Here is a 16,896-nt window from a genome sequence, read left to right as displayed (position 1 = left end):
TGTGTGTGTGTGTGTGTGTGTGTGTGTGTGTGTGTGTGTGTGTGTGTTACTTACAGTGTCCACAGAGACCAAAAGAGGACATTGGATTCCCCTGGAACTGAAATTACAGGATGTTGTGAGCCACCATGTGGATATGTGGATGCTGGGAAGTGAATTCTGGTCCTCTGGAAGGGCAGCAGAAATTGATGAGTAATCTTACCAAGGCCTTCATATCATCATGTATTTGGGGTGCAGATAGTGTTTTGCTGTATTATGCATTCATTTTACAGAACTTAATGAGTCCTTTAGAAAGATCACTTCCCACCACTGTTAGTATGAGGCCAGACTCTGCTGGTTCCCAGACAAGGACTCTGTTCTGTTTTGCTTTGACTTTTGAGATAGGCTTTTACTCTGTAGCCTAGGCTGGCCTTGGGCTTAACTAATCCCCCTGCTCCAGCCTCCCAGGTGCTAGGATTACAGGTACCTTCCACTGAAACAGCCCACGAAGCTGGGTACTGAGGTTGTACAGCCTTTGTGAAGAGTTTTAAATAAACAACTGTGGCAGGTCACTGGTGTTGTTTATGCAGGAAGCCTTGTGGCGTGATCTTGAGACAGTGATACAGAGTCAGTCCTGCAAGTACAGAAGTGCCATCCAGCTGCCGGTGCCTCTGGCATGTCGCTGGTCTGTCACCCTGGAGCTTCTGGGATGTAGCCTTTCTGTCACCTTGGTGCTTCTAGCATGTAGCCGGTCTGACACCTTTCCGCTTGTGATTTCATTTCCTCTTAGCAGGATAAATGCAGAAACTATTCTTAACACTCTTGGAAGCCACGCCCATCTCCTGAGCAAGCCCCAAATGTGTCTCCTCCTATATCAGGACTCCTGGAAGAATGAACACCATACTGGTGCCTTTCAAACTAAACTATGAACTGCTGGACTTTAGTCACCCTGCCTTTCATCCTACATTTGAAGAAAGTGTGGTAGCAAGCGCTCCCCCTCATGAGCACTGAGGCACGGTAGCAGTTTTCCTCTCCAGACATTACCCTTGCCTTTTCCCATTTCTTTTATACCTAACCCAACTGAGTGGACTAGACACTCTATCTAAGCCCCTTTCCACCACCCAAAGACTACGTATTTGTAAGGTTTGAATTCTGAAACATGCCCTCTGCAGATACACTTTTGTGCTTTCTTTGAAGAAATAAAGAACTGTGAAATGGGAACTTGTTAGAGCCTCTTATGCTAGATCTTCATAAGGGAGTCGATAGGATTTCCAGCTGCTCAGGGACCGTAAGGTCAGACTGGCAGCTTGCCATGTGTACTTTGAACAGATTTTACTTTTATATGGCCCTTTCTGTATATTGGCATTTCTCAAGGACTTTATGCCTTTCATTAGAAAGAATCTGGACATGTATTGCCAAAGCTATCTTTAGTCTGCATCCAAGCACAGTGACAGCTGTATGGTAAAGATGGACAGGTCACTGAGAGAAGTGACTGTAATGGGACCTCTGTGAGGCCAGGGTCTACAGGTGACTTGCTATGTTCCTTTCCAGTCCCTGCCCCATGTCATGTACGTACATTAAGACAGGAAGAGAGTTTTCCCATTTTTGCTCTGTTGCCTTGATTAACTGGGTCCTTAGAGAATGAACTTGTACGTACTGATGCACTCTGGTGACCTGAGGCTAAGCCCACTTCACACTCACTTCCCCGAGTGTGCACTTAAGTTGTTGGAAGAGTATTCCTGCCCCTTGCTAATTCTACCTCCCAGCACCGACGTACAAGAGTGTTGGGACAGATTGGTTACATGAGAAGTTTAAGTAACTTTGCCAATAAATATTAATAATTAACATATATAACCATATATATACATATATACATGTATATATATACATATACATATACATATACATATACATATACATATACATATACATATACATATATATATATATATATAATTAACCTATAAATACTAAGAAGGAAGTGGGAAGTCTTATCAGCAGAGAATGCCGTAATGAGGAACAGGCTGGTTTTGTTTGCTTTGTTCTTAGGACTACTCTTTCTAGCTTGTTTGGAATGAATAGAAATCAAGTCAGTAGATCAAAATTACTTAGTTGACAAGAAAATGACTAAACTAGAAGGAACAAGCACACATGGGCGCTTCTGTGCCAGGCTTATCATGGATTCATAAACTCTATCCCCCCATTGCTAAATCTGCTTTGTAATGTAATGGACATTAGGAGACTAAAATGCATCATTTCTTCCTTGATGTCCTTCTTCTCCCCTCTCCCTTCTCTCCCTCCCTCCCTCTCCCGCTCCCTCTCCCTCCCTCTCCCTCCCCCTCCCCTCTCCCTCCCCCTCCCCCTCCCCTCTCCCTCTCCCCTTCCAATGATTGTTTGTTCAACCCTTAAGTTAAAATTTCCAGTTCAGCGAAAACTCCAGTCTTGTCCGTTTAACATGTTGAGCCTCTTCACACATTCTTGTTCGTGACCTAAAAGCTGAGCTTTCAAGGTTGGTGAGGTGGCTCAGACTGCACAGTCACCTGCTAGTCTGCCATGAGGGTCCTCACCAGGTGGCTCACAGATGCTCTTAACTGCACACACGTGCACGCGTACACACACACATACACAAGAAATACTCAAACAGACCCATGATTAAAATCTTTTTAAAAGTAAAACCAGCTTTCATGTCTGGGAACGGGCTTCTTTATCATAGCACATTTAAATTTCTCTCATTATAAAGGCTAAATCAGCAGCAATGTAAGGACTTCCGGAAGTCTGAAGTCCAGAGGATCACAGGGGCCGAGTAGAGTCTGAGAGCTTAGAGCCACTAGGACTAGGTACTCTTATCTAGCCAGGCTGCTTGGCAGGGTGCTTGGGTCTAGGTGTTCTCTCTGGCCAGGGTGTTTGGGTTTGAGTGCTTTCTCTGGCCAGGGTGCTTTGGTCTAGGTGCTCTCTCTGGCAAGGGTGCTTGGGTCTAGGTGCTCTCTGTAGTCAGGGTCCTTGGGACTTGATACCTGTGTTGATTGGCACCCTGTCTATGTACTCACTGAATCATAGCACCTAACTGCATCATTCATGCAACATTTCCAGTTCATTCTCCAGAGGTACATTTTTGAAGTAGGGTGATAAAAAACACAAGCACATGAATGGGACGGACAGAAGCCTGTCCCCTATAAGGCTCTCTCTTGGAGCTCCATCCCAGTGGCTTTTCCTTACCTTCCGCCAACCCCAGAAACCATGTGGCTGTGGTTGGTTTTTTTCCACTTGACACAAGCTAGAGTTATCTGGGAGAAGGAGCCTGAGTTGAGAAGGCGTGTTCATTAGATTTGCTATAGGTAAGTCTTTGAGGGCATTTTCTTTATTAACGATTTTAGGAAGGCCCAGTTTACTGTGGAGGGTGCTGCCCCTGGGCAAGTGGGCCCGGATTGTATAAGAAAGCAGGCTGAGCAAGCCATGAGGAGCAAGCCAGTAAGCAGCACTCCTTTACGGCCTCTGCTTCAGTTCTGGCTCTAGCTTCCCTGCCTTGAGTTCCTTCCCTGACTCACCTTCATGGTAGAATGCAGCTGTAAGTTGTGACAAGCCCTTTTCTCCACAGGCTGCTTTTGGCCATGGTGTTTATCACAGCATAGAAAGCACAGTGACCAACAGTGACCCAAAGGCGTGTGCACTGTCCCCAGATTTCTACCTGTAGGTGAAGGGGATGACAGCTGCTGCCAAGCACATGTCACCATAAACCCTGTCTGACTAGGTTCTGTCTCTGTTTTTATTCCTACTTTTTCAGAATCTTCTGAGTTTAGCTCGGAGTGAAAGCAAAACCTCCTTCGTTTGTACGGGAAGGGAGGGGCTTATTGCTTCCTCCATCAGTGATTCTGAGAAGGGACAACAGGGAAGGTGCTTCCTCCCCACATTCCCTTGAGAGCATAAGTCTGTTTAAAATGTGCCATGCAGTTGGTACAGTTTACAGTGATCAGATTTCCATGATCATGTATACAGTATAAATTTTATGAAGATAGAGAAGGATTCAAAGGGAAAAGATACATTCTCAGTAACTTCCATTCAATTAAATGGTGCTCTAATGAAATGGCGTGAGTTCAGTTTGGGGCACTAAGTCATGAGAATCCCTAACCACGTATGCACCCCAGCACACACTGGTCTTGGGCTGACTGGCTACTTTACCAGTTGGAAATGCAAAAGTGAGTGAGCAAAGGTTACCCATGCTTAAGATGGCTGTGCACTGTGAGGTGTGCTTAGTGCCACACCGTGTCAGTCAGATTGAAAGCCTTTGTTTCATTAGGAACAGGAGGGAGTTTTACACTTTTTCTATATAGCTGCTGACGTTTCCAGGTTATTGAAGGAGATGTTTCTTTTCATGGTGTATTTAGTAAGCTGAATTTCCTTTAAATTATTTTGGTGTGTTTTCAGGGATCCGTTTGTGTGTTAATTTCTGAAACTTATTGAATCTCTGTGGAGGGACGAAGATGGCATTGTTTGATGGCTGCCTCTGCCAGGTTTTTGGCACCTTGACAGGCTTTTGTACTTGGGTAATGAAACATAAAGATCCCCTGTGTATTTATAGCAAAATAGACTCTGTGCCAAGGCCCGCAGTCATAACTGAAGCTCTTATCTGAGAAGGCCGTATGTGCTGAGTTTGAAGGATAGGCTTGGGTATCATACACACACCTGGTGTTAAGTCCGCCCGCTCTTCCACTTGGGCAAGTCATAACCTTTCAAAGCCTTGATTGCCCCCCACACATAGTTGCCAGGAGAATAAAATCATGACTTAGGGGCAGGCTCACAAGACAGAGGCACCCTAGGAAGCAGTGTTCCCTCCTCAGACATGCAGGGAAGCCGTGGAGCTTCTCAGTCTGGAAATCAGTGTCCAGCCTCAAGGGATCAGTTCCTCAAACATCCCAACTGACAGCATCCAGATTATTGAGCCAGAGATGCTCTGGGAAGCAGTAGTTAGCTTTCCATCTCTGTAAACTCTAAATCCATGGACATATTTTCTGGTTGTGTTGAAATTGCCATTGGCAGATCTAGGACTGCTGGAACCAGGTCTCTCCTGGTGTCCTGAGCCTCTCCTCAGGAGGCATGCTCCTGACCAGCACAGGAAGTCGCCAACTCCATGTCTGCTGCAGGGTGCTCTTTCCTGACCAAGCACTGCTGCTGAGCCTGTGAAGTTGAGTGGGATCATGTACTGAGGTGTGTGCGTACCATTGCTTTAGTGAAGAACAGAAGTGAGTGCTTACATTCCCCGTGGGCTCTGCGGTAGTTTGAGATGAGAGGGCAGAGCTGCTTACGTAAAAGAACTTACTTAAGACGGTTCAAGAACAGAGAAGTTCTTACCATAAGACATCTTAAAACACAGCAACAGGCCTTCAGTTGTGGCTCGTGAGTTTTAGACTCTGTACCCGCCTTTCATTTATTCCCGACAAGCATCTGTAGTCCATCTGGAACATGAGAAAGTTGCACGACTTCTTTTTGTGGTGACTTCTGGGATGCATTGGAGACATACTCTGAGCTGGCGGCCATCGTGGGGTGTAGATGTGGACTGTGGATGTTCTGATGAAGAGGCCAGACCCACAAGCTCTCAAGTTCAAGGTTAAGTCAAATGACATTGCCTCAGGTCAAACCACTGCCCAGACTGCTGAATCTTTCAAGTCTGATTTATTCTAAACATTTATTTTATGTGACACTAATTTCCCTGAAGTTGATCCAGAACATCTCTGTCAACATGGTTATGATAATGCCACAGATGTGTCCCAAGAGAGGGACTCTGCGTCTGACCTTTAGCTTTTTATACAGTGTAGACTCTCACATCAGACTTACTTATCTAAAAATAGGAAAGTCTTTATAATAGAAAAACTCCTTGCAGCAGGCATGTGCATAATAGTGTAATACCAGAGAGCCTGTGGTAAAGCAACCAGACAGGTCACTGACACAGACAGGCCACTGTGATTGTTCTTCAGCTCTGCTGAGTAGGCACAGTTTGATGAAACAGGGCACAGGAAAGGTAACAGTATTCATCCAGAAGCGTCCAAACACCACAGTGCAAACCACCGCAGAAGAATCTGATGGCTGTCTCAGAAAAAGTCCAGGATCTTGTGTGTATGTGCATGTTTTCGATGTGTGTATGTGCGTGTTTAATATGTGTGTGTGTGTGTGTGTGTGTGTGTGTGTGTGCACTTCATCTGGAAGTTGGCAGTGGTCTTAAGTCAGGATAGGGTGTTTACTGTCATCAGAGCTTTCCCATGTCCCTGTGGGCATAGAGCAGGTACTTTAGGAATGAGCATCTGCAGAACTTACCTTATCAGAAACAAACATGGACAACTCTCCTTCAAACACAGCAGCCAAACTCCGATGCATTTAAATATGCTCTTAAGAACTAGGTTGCTGCCTTTTTAGTACAGAGGGCGATCTAGAATGGAAGGCTAGACCCTTAACTACTCAAAGCCTCTATGCTCCACGCTGTGGTGTGGGAAAGTCAGACTGAGCAGTCTCACCATTACTGTATAAGCACTGGAGCACTCGACCGCTGTCCCCCATGTGCTTGCAGTTTGTTTGATTAAGGTCGAGATAAACATCTAGAAGAAATAAGATGGTAGGATATATTTCAAATTTTGTTTTATATACCCATGATTATAAAGTTTAAAAAGTCAGCGAACTATTACCTGTGCCTGTGTTTCTAGTCAGCTTGACACAAGCTAGGCATCTGAGAAGGGGGACTCTCAGCTGAGAAAATGTTCCCACCAGATTGGCCTCTGGGTAAGCCCGTGGGATGTTTTCTTGTTTTATGACTGTAGAAGGGCATTAGACCAAGAGGCTGAGCAAACCATGAGCAACAGGCCATTAAGCAGGTCTCCTCCCCGGCCTCTGCTTTAGTTCCTGCTTCCAGATTCCTGCCCTGACTTTCCTGATGATAGACTGTTATCTGTAAGTAGAAAATGAAATTAGCCCTTTATATCCCCAAGTGGCCCTTGGTCCTGGTAAGCACCATAGCAATAGAAACCCCAAGATCCTACTCAGTCATTCCACATGATTGGTGGAGGTTTCAGAAAAAAAAAAATCTTTAAAATAACTGCCACATGGCCTAGCTACATCACACATGGGGACACCCCTGAAGGACTCTGTATCCCCTACAGAAATCTTTGATGTTTCCTGATGTTTCCCCTCTATTCATAGCAACAGCAGAGAAATAGATTCAGCCTAGACACCTGCTGACAAATGGATAACGAAGAAATGTAGTGCATATGGGCAGTAGAATTTTATTCAGCCATAAAGTGAAGCTTGCCGGATAAATGGGTTGGTCTGAAAGTTATCATAAGAAGGAGAGTAACTCAGACTGAGAAAGGAAAGCACCACATCTTCTCCGTCATGTACTCATCCTCACAGCTAATGTTCAAATTTGTCTGTGTGTGTCTGGGACTGTGGGGATAGGCCATGAAGCCAGAGCAGGGACCACAAGAGGAGGGTGAAGAAGTTACGAGGAAGGGCAATGAAACACATGTAACATGAACCTGGGGGCAGCCGAGGGAGAAAGGTCACAGGAAGGTCAACAAATTATGTTTGAAAATGCGATAGTGGAGCCTGTGAATTTGTTTGCTAATACAAAAGTAATAAAAATGCAATGGCATCGTTTAGAATTGTGCATTTCACGTAAGCAACAGAAAGCCCCTTGGTGAAAACAGAATACAATACATCACTGCACAAAGCTGTCATGACACAGAGGCCCCCATAGGACACAGGGTGAGAAGCTGTCATGGCACAGAGATTCTCATAAGACACGGGATGAGAAGCTGTCATGACACAGAGACTCTGATAGGACACAGGGTGAGAAGCTATCATGGCACAGAGCCCCCTCCCCCCCATAGGACACAGGGTGAGAAGCTGTCATGTCTCACCTGAGCTGTCTAAGGCATTTAATCAATTTACAACAGACTTAAAACAAAAGAGACATATTCTCGTCCACTACTGGAGGCATGAAGCTCGAAGCTCAGACGTCAGAGCTTGGTTCTGGTTCTTTCAGGCACCAGGGGACACTGGAGCACTAACCCTAGTCTCTGGTGACAGCTTCCAGTCTTTGACAGCCCCTCTCTGTTGTCTTGGTGTCTCTTGCAGAGGTATTGGTGATTGTGTTTAGGGCCCACACTTAACCCTGTATGAACCCATCTTATCATCTGTAAAGACCTTTTTCCTAAACAAGGACACATTCACGGCTGTGGAGGCTTGCACTAGTGGATGTAGTCTAAGCACTGAGTTTCCTTACTCCTCAGATGCTGATAGTTGGCTTTTATCTGACACCTAAGAAGGAGCATCAGTTTTGTCCTAAATGGAGCTCCTGGTTGAGGTTTAGGTTTTTCTAGAAGGCTTTTCTTTCTTGTTTTGTTGTTTTTTGTTTTTGAGGCAGAGTCTTCTAGCCCCAGAAACTTCAGACTCATTACAGAGATGAAGCCATCATTGAATTCCTGATGTCCCTGCTTCAACCTTTCCAATGCTGTGATGGCAGGCAGGACCCATAGTGTCTGTGGATATTTTTTTTAGGCTAACATAGAGTCAAGTGAACACCCATGAAACTACCTCCAAACCACCTGAAAAGGGAAGGAAGGCTTCTCTGCCAGGGTTTATATCTGAGAACAACATACTTCTGAGTTTTGCTGTTTTGTGCTTTCTGAAAAGCGTAAGACTCTATCTGGTCTCTTTGTTTTAAATGTTACAATTGTTACGCACGCCTACTGATTAATCCTCTTTCAAGATGACCACATGTGATAGATTGGCTTATTGTAAGGCTGTAGTAAGATAGTGTGATCCATGTGGAGACAAGCGAGGTCAGACGAGCGATGGACACTGGAGAACTGTTAAGCCAGGTGCCACCTGCACATGTGCAGAGAGGTCACAGGTCACCTTGCAGATAGCCATCTGCCGCCTAAGCAGTTGCTACAAACTGGACTCTGTGTGTCCTTGTTAAGAGTTTCTGTTGCTGTGGTTAAAAATATATAGTGAAGGAAGGTTGGAGACAGAAAGATTTATTTTAGCTTAGAGCTTCTCCTTAGACCATCACTGAGGGAAGTTAGGTTAAGAACGTGGAACAGTAACCAATGAAGAGGTCATGGAGAAGTGCTGCCTACTGGCTTGCTCTCTTACAGAGCCCAGGACTACCTGCTCACAGGTAGTAGCACCACTCACAGTGATCTGGGTCCTCCCATATCAATCGTCAATCAAGGAAACCCACCATATGTTAGCCTGTGTGTCGTACTGGAATATCTAATGAATGTGTTAAACTGTAAATATACAGTGGGGCCTATGTAGCTGCTTAAAAGAACAGGGTAGGGATACGGTCCCTCATGCTGGGCACTGATGACCTGGTACACTTACTGGAAAGCAATTTGGTCACACCTCTTACAACTTGAGCAGCTTATATGACATCGAAATTCCACATGCTGACTCTGTCCATGATAGTTATGAACATCTTCTCATCTGAATGGAATATACTTGGATTTTAAATTTCCTTATTGCTTCAGAAACAACAAAATAGACAGAGGGGAAGGACGGGGGAAGAGAGAGACAGGGGCCAGGGAGGGAGAGAGAGAGGAGAGAGAGAACCCTGCACATATTAAAATGACCTTGCAACATCCCATCTTGTGGATGAGTCTGAACCTCCTGTCGATCTCAGGATTCACTATACATCAGCCATTCCCAGTAGACGCTGTGGCCCTTATTAGGCTTATGCACAGATCAATTCAGTCAGCCTCATAAAGCTTGACAAGTGCCTAACATGCCCAGACCTGTTTCTAGAAGCTAAGAGCAGTCATTCTCTTGATACACAGTGTCTGCTCACCTGGGATCAAGGGTTGTCCTGTGTATAATCCTGTGAGTGCAGCAGGTGTTTGTCTTTATATCTACCCAGAGGCATCACGTGACAAAGGAAGAGGAAGGTTGAGGGAAGAAAACCAGCAGGACCTCTGCTGTTCTTTCATGGAAATCTCAGAATCGGAGAGAGTCTTGTCTAGCCAGCCCAGTCCTGTTACACAGCTGTTTTGTTAGATTTCATTCTTTGTCATTTGACACTTGGATACTCTGGAAAGTCTTGTGTTCTGGTTAATGATCCTGAGTTTCAGTGGATTATTGAAGTGCAGTTTAATAGAGAATTCTCACTTGGATGCAGAAGGGTGTTAGTCAGGTTTATAGTATAAAATGGAATCCACAGCTCTCTGTTGAAGATTCCCATTGTGGGCCCAGCCTTCTTTCTCACTGTTAGCATATTCCTTTCTGTGCCATAAGCAACGTCATCTTCATCGTCCAGAACATCCTCAGCAGATAACCCAGATAACTGTCTTTGCCGAACATCATTTTTGTCACTATAACCTTGATTTAAAATCTTTCAGCAGGGGGAATAGCTCACACAGGTTTCAACATTAGCGAATATTTTTTAAATATTTATCGATTTTATTGTTACTTATGTTTGTGTCTGTGTGGTAGAAGCGTGTGAGGGGGGGAACTTTCAGAATCCAGGGAGGGCATCAGGTCCCCTGGGGCTGGAGTTAAGGTAGTTGTAAGCCTATATGTGGGTACTAGGGACCAAACTCTAGTCCTCTGCAAAAGCAGCAGCACTCTTAACCCTAAATGACAAGCTGCCCCTCCAGCCCCATCCCCCCAGTCCTCTTCACCCCCAAAACTGTGCTGAATTGAAGTGTGATGTCATTGGCTGATCTCTGTGTCCTGTGCATCTATGGTATCCATAGGATCGTTGAGGATATTTGGTCTGTTCTTTAAGAACCAGCTTGTTTGTACTCACATTTTCTAAAAAAACCATTCTGATATTGTACATGTGACTTCTCCAGTAACCGCAGACCACAGTCAGCCGTGAAAGTACATGTCACCCTGTCAGCCTGAATAACAGGAGAACAACCTTGATTATACAGGCAGACAGTTGGAAATCCCACTGGGCTTCACGTCCTTTCTCCCAGAAAGCTCCTGGTGTCTTTCACTGGCACCCTATTGGCATTCTCCCAACTGAAGCTTCTCTCTTCTCTCTCTTTCTAAACAATCAACAGCTTGATCAAGTCACCCGCCAGCGTAGCCTGTCCAGCCTGGAGCTGTTCCTCTCCTGCGCCCAGAAGCAGCTGAGTGCTTTAATAGCTACGGAGCCTGTTGACATTGAATAGAGACACAGCTGATCCATCCTGGTCATTAAGCCTGCCCACTCTGAAGCTGTTTGCCTCCTGCGCCCAGAAGCAGCTGAGTGATCTAATGGCCGTAGAGCCTGGTGGCATCGAATAAAGGGAACGTGGTGGGCTGCCTTGCCCTGGCCATTGCGTCAGTCACTAGACTTCTAAGTTAAATACTGTGACTTAGACAAGTGCTCTTGTTTTCTGTTTAAACCGGGAAAGTGGTTTCCAGTTCCAGAATGAGCCAGAGCAGTTTCCACAAGACCCATTGACAGATCTAACTTATTCTCTGTTGTTTTATCATGAGTAGCAATGGAAGAATGTATATGACCCAGTCATGGAAAAGTGGTGTGTTATCCTCAGTTCATCAGGTAAACTGTATGGCTTCTGGTGACCTGATGACACTGTATTTGGTAAAGGATTACCTTGTGACCACCTCGAGGTGATGTGCAGGGAGCAACCACTGTGTAATCATGCATTTACTTGATTTTAGGTAGAGTGGGCAGAAATATTTGGCATGGTCATTGTTCTGACTAACCTGACCTCTTCCCCCCATGTGACCCCACGTGTTTCCATAGATTTACCAAAAATGAACAACACTAGCTGGCCAGGCTTGGAGCAGCTGCCCTGTGTAAGCTGGGGTGTGTGGCCAGGCTTGCTTCCTGCCATTCTTCAAAGGCTCGAGATCTTGTTTCCTAATCTAATATCTGGAAAGAACATAACTCAGACATCTACACATCTATTTAATCAAGTACCAGACATAGGGGTAAATCGGGATGTTCGTAATTCATGAGCAGTGTGCTCCAATATGAAATCATGAATAGTGCTTCTGCTTCCTGGGGCTTTGTATTTTTCTGGGATTTCTCAGTATAATAAATGGAACTCCAAAAAGTGGCTTGATTCTCATGTTTTTTTTTAGAGGTCAGGGGACTCGCTGTGTAGTCCTGCTTCAGAATCAAAGCTATCCACTCGCCTTTGTCTCCTATGTGTTGAGAAAGGCATGTTCCACCATGCTAGGCAACAGTTTGTTAATTCTTTAAAAATGTTACTTCTTTCTGAAACCATGTTGTGTTCTGTGAACATTTCCCCTTAAATAGTGACAGTATTTACCAAGGATCTTACAATTCTTTAGTTATCATAGAAACTCAAGTAAAATTCAGAGTAAGCAAACCATGAGCCTGAATTGCTACATGGGAAAAGGTGAGACACTTTTCCAAATTAAATGTCAGGGAGCCATCTGACGTCATTCAGATTGGCCTTGGGTTAGTGTGGGGCATAGGTCACTGTTGCTGAGGTCCAGAGAGAGCAGAGATACCAGGAGAGTATCTAGTCTTGAGTTTGCCTTACCCAACTACCACAGGAGGCTGTGTCTTTTTCTGATTGGGGTTCCAGCTTTGCTATCTATACAGAGCAAGTGTTCTCTGAAATCTCTTGGAATGAATTAGATCTGTCAGCGTTTGAAGACTGAGGAACACTGACCAGGTCTCATGCTACTCCGCTTGGGGTTACTGCTATGCCGTTTCCATGGGGGTGTCCTTAAAGATGCCTGGAAGTCAGTGTGTGAAATCTGATGTATGTATAGGGATTCTCCAGACTGAACTAGCTAATGGTTTGAGTGATGTTTAAGGTATATTTCCAGTGAAATGCGTTGTGATTTTTGTTTGGTTATCAAAAGAGCCTAGCTCACCTCAACTGGCAAGCCCCAGGAGAATGAGATAGACCACCTCAGGTGGCAAGCACCAGCAGAATGAGATAGACCAGCTCAGGTGGCAAGCACCAGGAGAATGGGATAGACCACCTCAGGTGGCAAGCACCAGCAGAATGGGATAGATCACGTCAGATGGCAAGCACCAGGAGAATGAGATGATCAAGCAATTCCTACTGCAAAGGTAAGAATCCAGCCTAGAGACGTGAACCCCACAGAGGCTCATGAAAGATTGGGAGCCAATCAGTTTGGCCTTTTTGACAGATGCAACTACTTTCAAATTACAAATCTGACACTACCATTCTTGGGTGGAAAAGAATCCCAACCCCACGTGAGTAGAAGTGCCAAATATTCTGCATGATATTAGTAACCCTCGATAGGAGGTGACATGTTGGAGTTTATTCAAGTAATAGACCGAGTTTCTCATGTGGCCTTTTAACACTGGCCTTTGCTTTTTCAGGCCACTGTGGCCCAGTGCTCCCTCCAGAGGGGCAGCACCCCAGGTGCACACCCCGGCCTATGTTAGTGTCCTAAGCCAGCCACCTTCTACGCGGGACCTTCATAGACACACAGCCTAGCCCACTAAGTGCTCCATTTCCTCGTTTGTGACAGAAATGATTTTAGACTGTGAAACAATGCTGGCACTCTGTATAAGGAGCCTCGTTGATGTGACCATTACTACACAGTGATAAGCTACTACAAGACCCAGGGTGGCGGCCACAGGCAAACACTCAAGCTGTTATCTTTAATTCTTCACCTTGATTGTGGGATCCGCAGCTGAAGACCTGACACTTCCTGGAACTTCTGGGAAACGTTAACTGGTAAGTCACTGAGAGGTTTTCTCTTCTTGAGGCTAGAGATTATTTACCCACTATATTCTGAGTCTTGAACTCTACGTTATAACCCAGATATTCTTGGAATATGCAGGTCCACTTTCCCCTTAAGCTAGCCAGAGCCCATGTGAAACACCAAAAGAAACATTATAAAAGCTATCCAAAAGAGCGAAGCACACAATCCCAGATACCCAGCAAGTGCCAGTTTGTCTCCACAGATGAGTCCACACTAAAATAGGAACACTCAGACTTTTTGTAAGGAATATTGAATATATAACCGAGCCAGTCTTTTGTTGTCTGACAAAGCTTAAAAAAGGTCTACCCCTGAGACTGAGCAGACAGTGCCCTGCTTAGACATTTTTTAATTAATAAAGGCAAATTGTTCATATGTGCAATGTTTGTACGGTTCATTTTGGTATTAAGTTTTTTTTTTAATTTGGATAATCCTTATATAAAATCCCAAGTTTTATTTTAAAGATATGAATTTTAGAGACACTCATCCAGCGCGCATCAGTAGCTAAGTTAAAGCCATTGGTCTGCATAAAGTAGTGAAGACTGAAATACATTAGAAAAGGTGGGACAGTACTGTGGAGGATTGGTGATTCTGAAAAACACATTTTACCATAGTGGTAAAGGCAGAAGAGTAACTGTGAGGTAGTGGTCCTTCAAGACAAGGCTAGGAAGACGGACTGGAAAAGTAACAAGTCTACATGGGATGCAAAGAGGAAGGCAGCTGTAAAAACTCCTGCTTAAGACATCAGGGTCAGAAAAGCTTAGGTCATTGTGTTGCCACAGTAGAAAGGATTTTTTTTTATTATTATTTTTTGGCTAGGAAGATAGCCATACTTCCATTCTAAAAGAAACAACAGCAGCAGCAGTGACAGCAAAGGTCTGTCCATATGTCTCATTGGTATCAGCTAATCCTGACATTGTATCTTAAACACATAAGTAACTTTATGTGGATTAAGCTCCTTGTGTATACAAATACATGAATATTTGTTTTTTAACATTTATAAGACAGTTATTGATTCAGCAAGTGTTCTAGAAAAAAAATTAAAAAATAAAGTATTGCAAAAAACATCTGCTGCTTTAGGCAGTTACCCTCCGAGCCAGAAGCACTCTTTCTTTCTTATGGTCTCCCACAAGCAACTCTATTTCAGTAAGTTAAAACTTACTAGTTAGCCAGGCAGTGGTGGCGCACGCCTTTAATCCCAGCACTTGGGAGGCAGAGGCAGGCAGATTTCTGAGTTTGAGGCCAGCCTGGTCTACAGAGTGAGTTCCAGGACAGCCAGGGCTACACAGAGAAACTCTGTCTCAAAAAACCAAAAAAAAAAAAAAAAGTACTATGTAAATGCAGACCCTGGAGCCATATGACCTGGTTTTGTAACCCCAGCTACGAGGTTTGTTACACGACTTTATACACCTTAGTTTCTGTTGTGTGTCTCGGTCTCCTTACATGTGAAATGGTGTTAATGACTTTTATTGTACGATTTAATATCTGCTTAGACATTTTCTTTTGTCATTTAGAATCAGTGCTGATTTAAAGTTCTGTCCCTTAGCTAAGTGCTGACTCATGCCACAGTTCAAGGAGCCGACTTAGCAATTTCCCTGCAGAGTCAGGTGTCCATAATTATAACTTCTTTTGAATGTTTTAATATAGTTTTACAATTAAATTGGATTAAGCTAGAAAATCCTGTATTTAAACAGTAAAAACGAAACCACTGTTTTCTGAAAAGAAAAGAGAGAATTTTGTACAGTAAATTCCAAGGAAGGAAGTGTGTGTGTGTGTGTGTGTGTGTGTGTGTGTGTGTATATATATATATATATATATATATATATATATATATATATATATATACTCTCCCAAACATTGCTGACAATGCACAGAAAACTAGTGAGCCAAGCACCCGTAGGACACTAACCATACACTGCAGGCATCACCGGGCCCTTAGCATCAGAGGCCCTTTACCTTAGGAACAGTGCCAGCATCACAAGCCCTTCCCCTCAGCAATACCACCAGTGTCAGGTGGGCAGTAAGGAGAAGCAGCTAAGATGACCAGACATTGAAAGCCAGCAAAAAAACAAAACAAACAAACAAAAAACAACTATAGTTATTTTTAAAGAGATATTTCACACCTTTGGCCCCTAACAAAAACCTATTTGGCCACCAGTCTTTGGGGTTTTGTTGGGGGTGGTGTGTGTGTTGTTGTTGTTGTTGTTGTTTGGTTGGGAGTTTTGTTTGTTTTTTGTGCACCTGAGGGAAGGCACTCATTGTTCTCCCAGTGCTCTAAACGGTTCCACCCCCAGTAGCCTACCTGCCATCAGTGCCACTGAGTGGTCACGTGGACCATAGAATAATTAAATATCATTGTTATTATAATTCTGTGTGTGTGTGTGTGTGTGTGTGTGTGTGTGCAGGTTTCACAGAGGCAGTGGAGGACATCACGTGTCCACCTCTATCACCTTCCTCAATGCCTTGAAACAGGGTCACTCTCTGGACCTACAGCTAGGCTGCCAGCCAGCAAGCCCCACCTTCACCCCATCCCCAACATAGGAGCTACGAGTGCATTTGAGCACATTCCTTGCTTTTACATGGGTGTCAGGGATTCACAGTTATCCTCAAGCCTGCACACCAAGTGTTCTTATGTACTGACCTGTCTCCCCAGTCCCTGTATCTGTTTCTGTGCAAAATCAGTAAAGCATTCTACAGTGGCTGCTTCTAGTGACCCCAATATATAGTTGACTTAATAACCAAGTCAATAAGTAAAACACAAAAATTAATCAGCTAATAGAACCTGACTACTGATTGATAGGATTTAGCTAAAATCATGACATTACTAAGTCACTAAATGAGGTCTCTTAAGGACCTGGAGTTACCCACATTACAACAGTATCCAGCCTGTAATAAATTAGAGTCTGAAAACTCTAAAGCAAATCCAGCCTGTGCTAAATTACCGGTCTGAGAACTCTAAAGCAAATCTTTCATCCCCTCCTGTTGTTCAGCGAGTTAATTTCCTTGCTAGAAATGTACTACTCAAATTCACAAGGTTGTCCAAGACGAGGAGCAAGGAAGAACTATGTGGCAACTTCTCTATGAAATAATCTTGGGGTGTAGGGTACCCTATAGGAGACAGGAAGCATCTCCATTTGAGGGACTAGGCTCTATGCTCCATTGGAGTGGGCAAGGAGGCTGAGGGGCAGTGGAAGGAGGTCTGCT

The 16,896-nt window shown here is 44.2% G+C and overlaps 1 protein-coding gene across 3 annotated transcripts in view; it reads left to right on the top strand.

Annotated features, from left to right (window-relative positions):
• Ccdc91 (coiled-coil domain containing 91) overlaps positions 1-12,035 on the top strand; it is a 157,043-nt gene extending 145,008 nt beyond the window's left edge. For all 3 annotated transcript variants that reach the window (XM_028757602.1, XM_028757603.1, XM_028757604.1), the window contains one exon: positions 11,028-12,035. In XM_028757602.1, the coding sequence (XP_028613435.1) occupies positions 11,028-11,138 (111 nt within the window). In that variant the 3' untranslated portion in view covers positions 11,139-12,035. The remainder of the gene's footprint in view (positions 1-11,027) is intronic.
• The last annotated feature ends 4,861 nt before the right edge of the window (positions 12,036-16,896 follow it).

Source organism: Grammomys surdaster, unplaced genomic scaffold (genome assembly GCF_004785775.1).
Source record: "Grammomys surdaster isolate TR1022 unplaced genomic scaffold, NIH_TR_1.0 126176, whole genome shotgun sequence".
NCBI lineage: Eukaryota > Metazoa > Chordata > Mammalia > Rodentia > Muridae > Grammomys > Grammomys surdaster.
Note: the sequence above shows the minus strand (reverse complement) of the source record. Positions and strands in the feature narration are given on the sequence as shown.